The sequence below is a fragment of the Thermobia domestica genome, chromosome 15 (genome assembly GCF_964235325.1).
Source record: "Thermobia domestica chromosome 15, izTheDome1.hap1.1, whole genome shotgun sequence".
NCBI classification, from domain to species: Eukaryota; Metazoa; Arthropoda; class Insecta; order Zygentoma; family Lepismatidae; genus Thermobia; species Thermobia domestica.
In genome coordinates, this window is record NC_137468.1 from 150,768,406 (window position 1) to 150,785,589 (window position 17,184).

The window sequence follows — 17,184 nt, forward strand, 5'->3', positions numbered from 1 at the left end:
CCACAAGTAGTGGTGGCACGCTTTTCATAGAGTAAGTACACTTTGAAAATTCGTTGGATATAACTCAATCACTTTTCTGTAATTGGTGCCTTTCTTCGAATTGATATTTGTTAACAGGAATGTATTTCTGGCATTCAGTATCACATAAGTCTTCGCTTAACCTAAACTCTCTGTACGGATCACTTCTACGCAACAAGTTACTGATCTTTCCACTTTTTTTTATTTTTTATTTTATTTTATTTTTATTATTATTATTATTATTATTATTATTATTATTATTATTATTATTATTATTATTATTATTATTATTATTATTATTATTATTATTATTTTGTAATTACTTACTAGCCATCTTCTGGGCTGCTTATCACCTGACCTCAGTATGCGGTTAATGTGCATAGACCTCTCCCTCTGCTTCGGATTTGCAATCTTGCGGCTGTTATCAATACACAGCTCGGCTAAAATGGGTATCTGGGAAAGCTTGCTGGGGAGGCTACCATTCCCAGGGCAAATATGTAAGTTAAACACTTTTTTTTTTTTTTTTCCTGTAAGAAATTTTATGAGTAATCAAACAAGAATATATTACACAATGAAATTGTATATCTTTCCAATTTTTCAACATACAAATCGAGACGGTATGGTTCCCTGTGGACGATAAATCGAACTTCTTGATTCGAATCATATCATCGTTCGGAAATGAATCATCTTAGGAGACCAAAGATCTGAAAATCTGGAGAAGCCAAATCCTGACTGTGTGAGAAATGTTGGAGCACCTCTCAGTTAAACAGTAATTTTGACATGAACGTTCGGTGCAGCATGGGAGTGTTCGTTGTTGTAAATCAGTCTTTCATTTGAACCATGTTTGTTGGAGCGTGTTGGTGCATCACGAAGGTAACAACACAGCTTTGTTAGCATAGGTGGTTGCATTCAGTCGTCTCACGTGGACAAAACATCCCCAACAAAATGCATTAAATATTTTAGTACGCTATCAGTAAGACGTTGCACTAAGACGTCCAGCAGAGTAAGTGGACTTGTATCTTAGAACACGGATAGTTCGAATGTGTTCAAACCCTCTAAGACTACTTTGTTTCTGGAGTACAGAGAGAGATTTAGAACTCAATTTCTGTCAGTACAGTATGTCTTCCAGAAAGCTATGTCGTTCGTGTGCCTAAGACATTAAGTGATTCAACAATGACATTCTCTGGTCCTTCTGCTCTTCTAGGCTCTTGGGCACTCATCGTTCACTTATTTCGCGAAATTGTTGTTACAATATCATACGCTGCACCGTATGTAATATTAAACTTTTGAGCCAGTGCACGCAGATGGATCCATAGATCATTTCGAACTGCCTGCAGAATCCTTCTGACAGTGGTTGATATTGAATCAGTCAGGTTGACTGAAACGAGCCAAATCGGTAAAGTTTGCTCTTCCCTATTCAAAGAACTCGCACTATCTGGCGATGCTGTAGCAATTTATGTCCTCAGCACCGTACATTTTCATTATTTCTTCATGCATGTTAATGGGAGTTGCCCGTTTAACTAAAAAATCTGACTACACCTTGTTCCTCCTTTACGCAATGGTTGTCTATCGAGAAGTTTAAATGAATAGACTTACCTTAGTAACTTAAAAAAAAAAAAAAAAAAAAAAAAAGTTAAGATTAACTAATATCACTAGTATTCATCTTTTATATGCCCTGGGAACAGTGGTCGAAGTGAGACGGTATGCGGTGGTGTTATACCGCCTCTGGTTTTTCAGTGATGAAGGCATACCATCTCTGGTTTTTCAGTGATTAAAACATACCGTCACTGAAAAGTAGATGATAAATACTTTTAATAAATCTATTTTTATACATAGTAATTGATGAATAGCTTTACACGTAAAAAGATTTTATTTCTTATGTAGAAATAATTTTTAAATTGACAATACCGGCATTTTTGTTATCTTTTTCCTACCTTATGTTTTTAAAATGAGGTGTCTTCAAAGAAATCACCTAGTTTATATTTTGATGTGCCATATTGAATTATTTCTCTCTTCTTTATGTGTATGTGTCCTCTTCCATTAATGCATATAAATCTCATGTTTTGAGCATGGGTGAATTTAAGGGTTGTCTGCTGTGGGGGGCAGACCTTCCGGGGTTTAGAATATCCCACAGTCGAGTGGGGGTACCGGGAGTTTTTCCGCAGGAAATTGTTAATATCCTCATTTAGTTATTGAGCATTTTCATGTATAATTCTCTATAATACAACATAAGGAGATATTTTTTATTTCTTTCAGGAAGTTGTTGGCGGGGAATCAAAGTCTCTCCATATCCCTCCCTCTCGTAACTACAAATAAACTCTCCAATGGTTTTTAGTCATTGTGTAAATAGAAATGCAATATTTTAGGCAACATACCCTTACTGCATTTCAGCATTTAGATAGCCGGTATGTCGAGTCAAAATCGCAATTAAACATACCGCCTCTGCTTTTTTCCCACTTCGAATACTGCCTGGGAATCCTCCAGATGATTCTATTCCTCATGAGAGTTCGGCAACCAATGGTGTTGCTTTCGACAGGCAGACACTAATCTTCAGCTTCGCAAATATTTTTATACGTTATTTAACTTACAAGAACAAGGCAGACTTTGGTAAATGAACTTCTGGGCCATGTTTTGCGAGGTGGTAGTGCACATTTAAAGAGTTAATAATACAAACTGGGAGACCGCAATGGCCAAAAATAACGGAGAAAAACCGTCTTAAATTTTTCTAGCCGCCGCATATATCGTACGACGCGTAAATTTATCAAGTGACGGCGTGGCAGAGTGAGGAGAAACTGCGACTCATGTGCAAAGGGTTCCGGATTCGATTCCCGTTCGATTCAAACTTTTTTGTTTATTGCTTCAAACAATAAAGTAGCCATTTGTAACCATAAGTAAAATATTAATTCACCATATGTTTATAATGAATAAAACGATAGAAATTTTCAAATCACTTGTAAAATCTTTAAATGTTCCATGTTAACTAGGAACAAAATTTAATTTATTCCGTAAACGTTATTGTTACCGCAGTCGTTGTGTAAAAAATGTTCTTGACGCTTCGTGTCTACATCTGTTCACAGTATGCAAATTACAAGGGGAATGAAGGGGAAATCTCCTTTGGTTATGGCAACATCCAGTATTAGCAAAGGGGATTTCTCCCTCAACTCTTTTGTAATTCGCACACTGTCAATAGATGTAGACTCGAAGCTTCAAGAACATCTATTACACAACGACTGTCATAACCGTAATATGACTCGTGATATGAGTATATTTACGGAATAGATTAAATTTTGTTTCCAGTTAACATGGAATATTGCAAGATTTTACAAGTGATTTGAAAATTTCTATTGTTTTATTCATTATAAACATACGGTGAATTAATGTTTTACTTATAGTTACAAATGGCTAATTTATTGGTTGAAGCAATAAACAAAAAAACTTTGAATTGAACGGGAATCGAACCCGGGACCCTTTGCACATGAGTCGCAGATTTTCCTCACTCTGCCACGTCGTCACTTTGTAAATTTACGCGTTGTACGATTTGTGCGGCGAGTAGAAAACTTTCAGACTGCTTTTTTGCGTTGTTTTTGGCCATTGCGGTCTCCCAGTTTGTAATATTAACTCTTTAAATGTGCACTACCACCTCGCAAAAAATGGCCCCGAAGTTAATTTACCAAAGTCTGCCTTCTTGTTAGAGATCAGCAGGAATAGAGGTTACCCAGTTATCACAGTTAGTATTTTTTGTAAAAAAACGACTAAGATACATAACATGTAAAAATATTTGAGAAGCCGAAGCTCTTCATTTAAGTGTCTGACTGTCTAAGGCAACAGGATTGGTTGTTGAAATCATACGAGGAATATCCAATTAAAGTTGCCCTGGGAATCCTAGTGAGTATTAATTCTTTGAAAGATTCAGAATTTTAAGCATCAGAAAACTTCATGATTACTATGAAAGAAAGATTGACGTTATTTTTTTCTGTCTATGGGCTGTTTGGTTATTTTATTTTATTAAAACAGTTGTTAAAGTAAGGTATAGGCAGATTATTTTCGAAACAGTTGAGACTCGCCAATATACCCTGAGAATCGTAACGGATTGTTATGTATTCCTCATGATTTCGGCAACCAATCCTGTTGTCTTCAACAGCTGGATAGTAATAGTTTTAGGATCGTTTTTTTCTTTTTTCTTTTTTTTAAACATTTTATTCAACTTAGTCTCTTTTTTCCCTCACAAAACATTAAAGTCAGCAATAAGGTATTAAAATTTTAAAGATCACTACGGACATTAACTCTGAATCACATTATAGGAAGTGTTAGTTAACTTTAATCAAATATACCAGATTATACCTGTGTTAATATATGTTTATTCACCATTAAACTTAAATTTACTCTCAAATTCGTCTTTAATCTTACTATTATGTCAAAATGTATAGAAAATTATGTCGACTCTGATTTCTAAACTGTTCACAGAAAATTGTCAGAATTCTTTTAAATCTTTTTTTAATAACTCAAGCCAGAAATTGTAATATTTGTAATGAATTGTACATATCAAGATAAAAAAAAACACCATTTTATAACATTTCTGATTATGCTGTCATCTATTGTGACTGATATCTTAACTCAGCTTTTTTAAAATTATGGAGATTAACCTAAGAAAGAAACTAAATCGTGAGCGGCTCCGGGTTCGATTCCCGGTGGGGAAAGTCGGTCGAAAAAGTGTAAAACGCTTTTTCAGGCCAGCCGCCCTGAATGAGGTTTTCCTGGGTTTTCCTCATTCACACCAGGCAAATACCGGGGTAGTACCTAACATATAGGTCTCAGGCCGCTTCCTCCCCGAGCCCTTTCATCCTTTCCTTTCCCCAGTTAGTGTGCTTGCCGAGGGACGTCATCCCTCATACGTGACGGGCTAAATGGCCTTAGATGCCGAAAGCCCAGAAATCTAAATCCTAAAAACTAAATCATAGTTCATGTAACAAACTATTGTTAGAATTTTTAAATAAAAGTATTACCCGTAAATGCCAAATATTTTCTACAATATTGTGTGAGTTAGGAGTTGGAGAGCCAACGATGAAACAACATTTAAGACATCTTACGATGATAACTTATCGATAACAGCACCAAATACACTAGTTGATATATTTCTGGCATAAATTTAGACCTATCACAAGGTAAAAGATAATAATGATAATAACAAACTACATAACTTATCCAAAATTTGAACTGAGAGCAACAGGGTGTGCATGTAAAATTTAAAATGATACCAAGTGTGTTGTCCACCTAATGTAAATGTATGAAAGAAACTAACAGAAGTATAAGATTGAATCTGCTTCTTGCATTTTTGTATGGTGGAACCTTTAATCTAGACGACCAACATTTTAAGTTCCTAGCCCGTAAATTAGATGTTTTATTCTGAAGTCAGCAGCCTGCACTGTCTTCTGAACAATACCAACCCGTACGTAACATATTACTATTGTTATAAGGTAAATAACATATATTAGTGGTGATGTAACCAAGTTGCAGCATAGGTCAAGTTATACGTTCTGAAGCACTCAAAAAAATTGTTATTACTTTTATTATTGACAGTTACCGTATTACTACCCCACACATCATTACAAGGCACCAGCACATGTATAGCATGTTTCTAACACAAAGAATCCATTATTTCGTGTTGTGGTCGCAACGCGCGCATGCGATAATCTGCTCGAAATTTTTTAAAATGTGATTCGTGAAATCAGACAACACGGTGCCAGTGTCCACTGTCCAATTTTGACATTATCTGGCACAAGTAAGGCACAGTATCAGAAATCTGGGTTTATGTAGGTATTTGGCTCTCAACCTTGTTTATTATACAGTTCGTTGGCAGATAGGTTCAGAAGCAACAGCGTCGATTTCGTTATGATTTGTTGTAGGGTTTGCCTCGGTCGTGTGGTTACCATTCTGGTTACTCGCCAACAGACGCTTCTTTCATCCGTAGCGGGTGCCCATATTATCTAGGCACTGCTGTTTGTTCGAAATTTATTGGGACAGCCTTCCAACTATTAACCGACAAAATCCCAGAGGAGTGGCCACTTTGCTGATTATCCCATTCTGCTCGCCACGACAATCTGCTCCTGGTGAAATGGCGTTAAGTCCTCTACATGATTCATCGCTACATTATTGCCTCTCAACCACATTTGATGAGGATTCTACTAATACCATAACACAAAAGGCATTTCGTTCACTCAGTTTACTCTGGGGGTAGGAGCTACCAACCTTCTCTTTGCTACTGAATCTTTTTTCGGTACTTGAGCTCGTATCAATGAGTGCGTTGTATACAATTGTTGGAAATGTATCAATGTAAACTGTTATCTTGTTCGTACTGGTTTGTGATTATCAACTTTTCCCATGTAGTCTTCAGGTAACTTAAATCATCTTCAGTCATAACGTATGAGTAATAGCTTGAAATCAGTTAAAAATATTTGCTTCAAACCTACCGTGGTTCTTCGTCAGCATGTGAAAGAATGGAAATGTAAGGGAAACAGAACTACAAGAAAACGACCTAACGTTAATCAATCCCACGAGTAGGCAGTTTTAAAACCAGTGTTCGCATGCTTTCATCAAAGGTTAAATTCTATTACTTCGGTGCAACAATGTTATTCGGTATCAGAATTATCAAGTTCCGAATCAATAGCACACCTTCTAGGTATAAAAAAAAAAAAATCTCAGTTGCATAAGTTTTTTTTTTACTAATTGATCCTTTACCAAATATAGTCTCAGATTTTTAGTTCTAATAAAAGGGCAACTTCATCACTATACTCTATTATACTTTTCGAATAGAACTTCAATTTCATTAAAATCATATGGATTTCGTACTTTAAGTATAGTATGTTAAATGCATTAGTTCAGCCTAACAGGAGAGAGATAATGTAAATAAGGAATTCAAAAAATTATGAAACTTTATTAACGTTATCTCCATAACAATTTTATCTTTTTTTTTTTTTTCATTTTTACAAGTTTAATTACTTGACATTTCATAATGTGGCAACTCTGATTTTAAAAAAATGAATGAAGCAAAGCAAATATTACGAAATGACATGCAGTATTATAACTGTAATAATCAACATTTCTGCACACTAAATGATAAATTTTCGTCGTTGGTAGTATTTCTTTCTTTCTTTCTTTATTTATTTATTTTACCGCTTTAAACACAGTGGAATTAGTGTTTGAGGGAAACATTTGAAAAAAAGATCAGACCTGTTGGAATGTATTCTACATACCGGTGTTATTGCCTTGCAAAACTCCCAGAAAATCCAGTTGCAGGTTTTCCGACATTTTGAATAAATAGTCCGCTATCTTGGATTAATTTTTGGCGCATAACTTCTAAACTAATTAACGTAGAATGCTCATTCTTTTTATTATTCCTTCAATATTATAGACAATGTAAAAAGTATTTATTACTTTTTTTCTGAGTAACTACTTTTGCATAATTTTAGTATAAAATTAAAAATTTTGATTTGAACTGGAAGACATATTCTTTCCGTTACCTCGTACAACTTAAAGATCGGAAGTATGAAAAAAGTGCTCGAAATAAAAATTGTTGGAAATTCCATAAGCTTTAGAACAGTGTATATATATTGCCACAATAAAAAGGACATCTCAAAAAGAACGCCAGATTTAAAGCTACTATAAATCGAATTTATTTATTTGAAAGAAGCAAACAAAATACATCATTCTCTTCAGGAGATGTTGAGGTTTAAACGTTAAGCACAATATCGGGCATATAACCTCCTACTAGCCCTACACGTGATCGCTCGGTCCATGAATTTAGCCATCACCCGCTCACAAATTTCCCCATCAACTTGGTCAATGGCATGTCGGATTTCTTTTTGAGTTTCAATAGATTGCGAGGTTTGTTCTGGTAAACTCGTGACTTAGTGTACCCCATAGGAAAAAGTCACAAGGTGGGAAGTCACAAGATCGAGGTGGGTAAATCTGGTCTCCTCGTAACGAGAGTAGTCTGTCCGGGAACTTTTTACGCAGCAGACTGATTGTATCTCCTGAATTGTGGCAAGTTGCACTGTCTTGTTGGAACCATGAATTGTCGATGTTCATTTGATTCAAATGGGGCCAAAGGAAAGCAGTGAGCATCGCACGAGAACGAACTCCATTCACCTTGACAGTCCTTCCTTGTTCATCTTCAAAAAAGTAAGAACTGATTAAGTCCCCATTCCAAATCCCACACCAAATCGTAGCTCGCTGAGGATGAACGTCGTTATCGTGAATTACCCTTTATCGACCTACGAACAGTGAATATTTTGGTGCATTGTTGTGTCCAAGAATAGTATGTAGTTTCCGATCAGTTTCCGTGAAACTTTCATGATTCTTGTAGTTTGTTTTAACGATCAATGCTCACTGTTCCTTACTGTATCTTTCCATGACGATACTCCACAAACACTGATCTGGAAAACAAAAGCACAGTTTCAAAACATAACCTCAATGATCACTGATAACAAAACATGCAAAAACAATGTTGCCAACAACAATAATTAAAAATAATGGGCTTTACAAATCCAGCGTTCTTTTTGAGATATCCTATACAGTATTAGGACTGCGTAGTGTAGGTTTAAACATCATGGCACTGATGTTTAAAGTATAACACTTTAAACATCATGTTTCTATAATACACCGTGAATTATTAAAAATGAAGGAAAATATATTTACTGGAGTATTTTAAGATCCACATTTTATCCAGTTTATAAGAAATACCACCATATCAAGTTTCATGATTCCCACTATTTCACTAAGTAGCCGCCCATGCTAGCTTTTATAATTGTTCTTAGATTCTTCTGCGCATCTTCTAAACCGCTAAAGTCATTAATAGGAAGACAATATATCTTACACCATAAGAAGCCTTACGGTGAGAAATTGGCTTTAAACAAAAGTTCTAAAGAAATCAGTGTATCTTATATCTTTATCTATGCATGCTTGACTGTATAGCTGTGTAAAACACATAACAGAATGGTTGTACATTGTAGGTCAATAATTAATCCACCTCAGAAGGCGTGAGGCTTTTACTTTTTCAATTTTCGTTTTGTAATTGAAGGTCCACAGTTTTCGTCAACTTCCTGTTCAGAGAAGTTGGTTTTGGTGACAGATTCATCATCACTTCCTTCATCTGAATTTTGAAATAAAGCAATGCTAATACCTCATTCGTTTCCACAACACTCTCTACAAAAAGATGTAAATCTAGCCCTCTGCTTTTGGAGCCACAATTGTTTTCGCAGTTTGTCGTGCAATTGCATACTATAAGCTTTGACAGATCTTCTGGGGTAGGTTGTTCAATAGTTGTTACAGAAAGAAGGCGACCGCCACAAATTCTCCAGACCCATTTAGTGGGAGTCATCTCTTGATTTCTCCACTGATAGAACTTGATAGAACACTCAGAGTCTATGCTGATTTGCAGGAACTGTTAGTAGAGGTAGTACTGCTAAGTTAAAAGTGTTACTAATGCGTTGCTTGGATACGATCTTTTTGTACATGTAAGATCTTAGATAATCTAGATTTCCTTTCTCTTTACATCTATACAACGCTAAAAACACTTTTTCGCCAGCAGCTGCCATGTCATCAGCAGAGGGTTGTTGAAGACATCTATTTTTCGACGCATTCCTTTATTTTCTTCTAGTATTCGGTACATAGCTTTCTACCTTTTATTGTATGGAGGTAGGGCAAAATACCAGGGTAGGCAGTGTAAAGTCCACCCAGTGAAGACATACAGAAATAAAATGCACTCCAATATATCGCCTATACTCTCTGAAGTTTGGTACTGCTATATATCTTATGTGGTGGCTTCGAGCCAGGCATAAGCATGTGAGTCTCCGTTGCAAGTGCTACCATCAGAACCAAAATATCAGTATCTTGTCCCATTATTACTGACGAGCAAATAAATAATCTCGATGGATGCAGGAGGTTGAATTTCTTACTTGCGATCTTACTTGCCTTATGCAAACCCACAATGGTCACACTGGTAAGGCACCTTATGTTAAATGAAAAAGTAACGATACCAGTTCAACGGGCTGCTCCGTTGGGTCCTCACCGTATCAACAATACAGCTATTGGAAAACGGATTCGGAGTGTTTTAAGTTTCTTCACACAACAATATGCTCGTTCCTCATGTCATTTTGGCGTGCGCTTTCGTTTCGTTCGAACAACCTACTTCACTGGGAACATTGCGTTTTCATGTAACATAAGGATTCCTACCAATGTGGAGCCCAAATGGCTAGCGCGATTGGAAACATTCCACCAGTTTAGATCAAAAACTACCTATTCAACAACTTTCCTCTCCATTTTTTCATATCATTACTAATAATGGAGTTAACCTATGGCCCCAGACTTTTGATATACCCGGTATTACAGATAGTGTATCATAAACCTTGTCAACCATCATTCCTCCGTTCTTTCTTAAGTTAGGTGACAATAGAAATAGTTGCTACCTTTCTGTTACCTTCGGCTAATATCTTCGCTCGAGTGATGATCTGTTAGTACACCAAAAGTAATTCCACTGTATAATGTAGTTTCTAATATTTTGACATGTTAAAATTCAATATTGTTTAATGAATGGTATTTGAACTTAGCGTAATGCGAATCACAAAAACGTTCTATCTCATTTATAATGTAATAATTTTATCTCTCAATATTATGCCGGGCGCGGTGGCTCAGTGGTAGAGAGTTCACCTCTGGTGCATGGGGTCCCTGGTTCGATCCCAGCTCGCGCCAAGTGAACTTTGTGGTGAACAAACACCGCGTGCGTGGGTTCTCTCAAGGTTCTCCCGTTTCCTTCTACTTTCCTCATTCCACCATTTCATTCATTTCTCTTCATCACCGTCTCCTTTAGACTAACCGACATAACCGTGAGACTTAAAACTCGAAGATTTCACTTCATTTTATTATGCCGGGGAATGATAATCCAGTGATTAGTCATAAATGTTCACATTGCTATGGGGGAGATCACATGGGAGAATTTCGGAGGACTCGGGCATCTCTTGTACTGTACAACATACTAAGAGCCACCTGTTTTCTCCAAGTATTTATATGAGTCTTTTGATAATTTTCCCGCTCCCAAGGCTTGACAGTTTGGATGTGACTTCTTCTTAAAAAACAATATATTTTGTAGAATTTAAATACTTTAGAGATTAAAAGTTGTAGTCCCAAGAATTGTGAATGATGGACGATTTATAATAGTTATTATATAATTATTAAAAGTGTGAATTTCTTGCTAATTATTTTCCTTCTCTTTCACAGGCTTGGTTCCACCCGTAAAATACAAGAAATCACTAGAAGTATTTTGGAAACAAAAAGTATCTAGAAATCAAGACCATACGCAAGTATTAATAAGTATCATAAAAGAGAAACGATTTGAAGTCTTAGTGGATAGTCAAAAAACGAAACTAGAGACGTGGGAAATGGTTGCTGAAGAAATGGCTAGGAGAGGTGCTGCTTTGCCGTGGAAACAGGCAGCTTCGAAATGCTACCAAAGATGGAAGGAGCTTACGGATAACTACAGGAAATTTAAAGATCTCTGCGAAATAGGAGTATTCGCGAGCCCTCCAAAGTACTATAAAGAAGTTGATAAAGTTGTGTGTGGTGAACTTACAAAGAATCATTCAGTAATCCGGGATACTCTTAAACCGTCATTAGTGAAATCAGTTGCTGAATCTCCAATGCTTAATCGTACTGGTGAAATCGTACCGGCCTCTTATGATATGACTCATGTCAGACGTAGAGAAAATACAAGTGAAGTAATTCTAGATACACTAAATCCTTTGTCATTAAAGATATCAACTTCTACACTGTCTGTTCCTAATAAAAGGAATGCTAATTATGCTGAACTTATAGAAAAGTTAAAAAATCCTATAGGAAGTCAAAATCAATTAAACCCTTCCACAGTAGATAAGTCAACCGGAAAATATTCAATTTTCAGAGACGTTGCTATCTCTCCAGCCATGAGAATGAACACTTCTGGTGATACTTCGCCAACTCTGGATGAAATAATATCATACTCGCAAAGCGTTTATGAGAAACTAAATCAAGTCGGGATAAAGTTATTGAAATCAATGGAAGTTAAGCGCAAACATTGCGAAGATCTTTTACATATTTTAGCATTAAATAAGAACCAAGAAGATGAGACATCGTTAATTTATGAAAATGAAAGAAAGAAGAGAAAGAAATGCAACAAAAGAAGAAGAACTACCAAGTTGAAGGAGATGTCTTAAAATCTAACAGGTACGGAAAACCGTAAGTATTGAATGTTTTAAAATGCCTGTTATCATAAGAAAATGTTGTTATATTTCATATGAATCAGAATTGAGAGAATTCTTTTCTTCAGTTGTTTTACAACTTTTTTTTTTTTTTTTTTTTCATCAATTTTATTTGCGGCTCTTTTGCGGTCGGTAGTATTTGAGGCGATATTCAGATCAATATGTCGGTATAAACCCAGTTAGTATCTTCACTCATCCTCACTTTAAGTGTCTTACAGTTAGGAATTTGAATTTTGTACATGTAATCCTTGACATCTCCAAGTTTAATGTAATGTAACCCTTTTGGGATACCCACTTTTTGAGGTAAATTTTAGACTTTCAATCAAACAACTACTGCTTCCTTATTATTTAACGTAGGATCATGGTTCATACCTCGTTTTATTTATTTATTTATTTTTAGAATAGAGCCTCCTTTTCAAAGATACCACCCGCTTGTCCGTATTATATACCAGGAACGGGAAAATCGGGGAAAACTGGGAGTTTTTCCGGAAAAAATAAAATCAAAATTTTTGCGCCCCTCTGACCCGGGCCTGGGTTCACATAGGGATCTGAAAATCTCTTGAAAAAATATGTTGTTATATACACGTTATATACACAATGCTTGTGCAAAATTTCAATCTGACATCTTAAAAACAAAGGGCAGAAAATTTTTTTTGAAAGACTGAAGGTAACCCATTTATATATTCTAAAAATTTACTGCGCGATTACTATTTGGCTAGGATCGTGGTTCAAACGTCATTTTCTTCAGTATAACGCGCCCGCCCTTTCCAACGGTACCACTCCCGTGTCCGTATCATACACCTGTACCCGGAAATTCGAGGAAAACCGAAGATTTTTTTTACCACCCCTCGGAACATTTGCGTCCCTCGGGCCTGGGCCCAGGTTCACGTAGATATATAAAAAAAAAAAAAAAAGAAAAGAAAGAAAAAAAGTGCACACAATCCGTATGCAAAATTCCAATCCAATCTGATATCTTGGAAACTAGGGCGGGGAAAAAATTTGAAATTTGCCTTAAGAAAAAAAGTCACGCTCCTCCGCCGCCAGGTTGACCATTCGGTTCCAAAACGCATCTGGGATGTTCTTTGGTTCATGCTTGACTTGACTAATAATAATAATAATAAAATAAAAATCCCGGGTTCAATACGTTTTATTTGAGCTTAGTAAGCGTTTAAACACATCAGTACTCTATGGTACAAATTCGTAGTAAAAATCCCAAAAGGGGTAAAGAAAAGTTTAATATATGAGACCTTGAGTGCTCACAGGTCGAATCATTGGTCCATCACGGCCGATTAAGTCATCTTCCAGGAAATGTTTCATTTACACGATGCACGTAGTTCTCTTGCTCCCGGCAAGTCATTTGATCTTTCCTTTTTTTTCTTCCTTTTTATTTATTACTATGGTTCTTTAAAGTCATGAAATTGATGAATTATCCTTCAAAGTGTTTGAAATATGCTGGCCAAAATAAGAGAATAGATTGTTGAACTTTTACGTTCGACGTCAATAGTCACTAGTGTACTTATTTTTCGATGTTCGTTAAAATTTATATAACAGGAAAATTAGCAGCAATTTTTCGGATTGTTCGAAGGCTACTTTTTAAGTTAGGCCCGTTCCGAAAGAAGGGAAAAGTAAACACCGTTAATGATTAATAAAAATGATTAATTAAATATCTTTAGTTTAATATGGTAGTTGACTTTATATTATATTATTTACTGGCAACAGTATTTCAAGCTGTTTAAACCGTGCATAAAAGGTAGGTTTTAATCTTTTCTTTGTAGAAGTTAAGTAAAAGAACCTGTTTTACCTTGAAATGCTTAATTACAATTTTATTAACACAAAGCGAATTCTAACATATACAAAAGGATATCCATGATGCTGTTTGCATATTTTTGAGTTACTTCCTACAAAACTATTTCTCATGGAAACCAAAACTAGAGCGCTCACTTTTTTTTCTAACTTTTACATATGGTAGCAATTGAAATTTACATGAGCGTATGAAAACCTCTCAACCGAAGTCCAAGGTTAGTCTTTTTGCACATGGCTAAAATGATGTTTCTTGATGTTTCTGTTGCCTCCACTTTCCACTCCTCCTTCTGCCAACCCGAATCCCCATTATATTACAAAATTTATCAGTTTTTAATTTGAAATTAAGTGCTTAACTTATGATTTTTTCGCAATTAAAAAGTCCCGTTAGTTTTTATCACCGTTGTCCCTTAGGACGAGTTATTATCAAAAAGGAGTATGAACCAAGTTATTATGAACCAAGTATATTAATGGTTCTTCTTGATTACTTTTTAAGGCTTTTTTTTATAATTATACTTAAGCACCATCACTTTTTAACAGATTAGCATATCTATTTATTCCTCTTTTTTTTCATAATATCTTTGTTTCCAACACATTAAAAAGCATTTATTTTCTGAATTTACATACAATTTTATATTTTTATACGTAATTTTCTTGCCGTTTTTTAAACACTTATCGTAACGAAGAACGAGTTTGTGGATACATTCCTCATAATCTATGATGATAGCTCCTCATACTAGTTATTCCCAGTTGTGTTCAGAAAACTGACCTGGAAATTGTGAATCTCATGTTTTCTTGAATTTTGGTTTCAACTGTCTGCATCAAAAGTCAGTTATCACAGGTAGGCGAGCAGAGCACGATTGGCCATGGACGTTTTCCTGACCTCCCTTTTAAGAGTTCGAGTGACCAATTTTCGAGTTTTACTATCACTCATTGCATTATCACCATAAACCTCGCATATCTGGTGATCGCATCTGCCCTGTGTCTTGCTGTTAGGAGCCGGATAACTAACTGTATTTCACAGTACGCAGCGTTCAGTGTTCCTAAATCTCATACCAGGAAGTGTGCAGGATGACGTCGTGACTGCAGATGGCGTCAGATTGTACGCATTGGATATCGAGAGCACTTGTAACCGATTCACGGTTCCATGATTGTTTATCCGAGTGTACAATGTATTTTAAATAGCCTTCATTTCTTCGTAACATTTCTCATTTTCTGTGAGACGCACAGAGCCTGAAACATTCTGTAATCATGAATCTTCTTTTCTTCCTTTTCGCTACGAACAATGTACTTTTTATTCAAGAAACCAATCAGCTGCTTTTTCCAGATTGTCCGTCGCCAAATACCTTTTGATAAGACACAAAAGTGCGTGAGAACAAGACAGTTGTGTAAATCTCAAACCGTACCTGGGCATAAAGCCAAACGAACGATAACATTCAGCATTGCCAATTTATTATTATCCTTTGATCTGTTTTTCGTATATCGTTAACCTAAAACATTTATCAACTCATTACATTTTTCATTGAAGTTAATTGGAATATTTATAGGAGACTATAAACCGTAAAAATCATTATTAGATTTCTTCTCGAAGAGGTAAAAGCGCATAGTGACTTTCAGTGTTACTCGAACTGAGATCAGCGTAGAGTAGGGAATTACCATATTTTCATATATGGATTTTCATATGTCAACTAGTGACATAGTAAGGAGGCTACTACCAACACCGCGATTTTCCAGTTTTACTGATAACACCTAAATTCAACCTGAGAATTTCTCAGGTACAGTGCATCAATGTACTCCGGTTTATGAGCCTCATTGGGTCGTTCTACAACTATTGAATCTAGCGCAGTGGTCTTCAATCTGTATATTTTGTGAAAATGCCCTAAAACGGGAGTTAATGATTTTCCATTGCGGGAGGAAGTTGAATCATTTCCTGCGTTGTTCGCCGGCTGTTAGATCACTGTCGAGGTGTTGAGACAATTGTAGTCCAGCTTCAAACCCGTTGGAGGGCTAGTAGAAGCAGCATGGCAAGGAGTGAAATTCATCGCAGTCTTGGATAATCACCAGTTCATCTTAAACCAACCCCTTAAATTATTGTGCTATATAAAGAAATACGAGCGAAATTCTTAGTACATTTTCTTATAGGCATAGTCGAACTTACTTTTAGGAGATCAAGAATGTTAGAAGACATATTTTATTTAGTAAACAGTTTTAGGTACCAAGTAGAGCACGCATTACAGATACTACGTCAGTTTTATTCTATTACGTCAGGAAGACGTAAATTTTAGAAAATAATGCATATTTTGTCATGTGTTGTCATGTTACAATTATACATGTGTATTTTTAGCACAACGACTATATGAAACTTCATTTATTGAGCAACTATCGAAATTGATATGACGATAATATCTTTCCATTATCTTCCCATGAACTAATTAATCTTATTTTCAGACTGTATATTATGTATTCATCTAAAAGACTATTAGTGGTATAAAAGGAAAAGAAAGATGATGCCAATTGCAAATATATTCTGATAACTTTGTATGTTTAATATTGATTTACATCTTTTTCAGAATTATAATATTGCTAATGATTCTATTAAAGCATTTTTAATATCGAAAGGTCGAAATGTATTTCAGTAATGTGTTCAATAACAACTAATTATAGGCATTAATTCTCCTTGCAATTTTTACATTAACTTATATAATTTAGACATTTGAAAAGTATAGGAGATAATAAATATGAACTCGTAACTAATACGAACTAATATGATGCACTGATTGGAAGTTTGGAATCTTATGCATTTGTGTATTATAAAAAATGGGATTTATATAAATACTTGCCTGATGAATTTTTTTGGGAAAATTTTCCAGTTATCCAATTTTTTGGAAAGTCTTTTTTTTTAAAAAAAAATTTACTACGGAGATTTGCATTTTATATTTTCACGTAATTCTTTCACATATTCATGCAAAAATTTATTTTACGTAGTCACAATGCATTAGCATGGGTGAGTAAAAGTGTACATATTTTAATATTTGTATTTTCTTACGTAAATTTCAATAGATATTTATTGCATACAGGT

General features: G+C 35.4%; 1 protein-coding gene across 11 annotated transcripts in view; it reads left to right on the forward strand.

Annotated features, from left to right (window-relative positions):
- Positions 1-17,184, forward strand: part of LOC145671293 (uncharacterized) — a 71,420-nt gene that overhangs the window by 41,887 nt on the left and 12,349 nt on the right. For 10 of the 11 annotated variants that reach the window (XM_081740251.1, XM_081740257.1, XM_081740250.1 and 7 more), the window contains one exon: positions 11,290-12,270. In XM_081740251.1, coding sequence (XP_081596377.1) covers positions 11,290-12,260 — 971 coding nt within the window. In that variant the 3' untranslated portion in view covers positions 12,261-12,270. Of the gene's footprint in view, positions 1-11,289; positions 12,283-17,184 lie in introns of all 11 variants that reach the window. The other variant, XM_081740254.1, reaches the window with a different exon arrangement.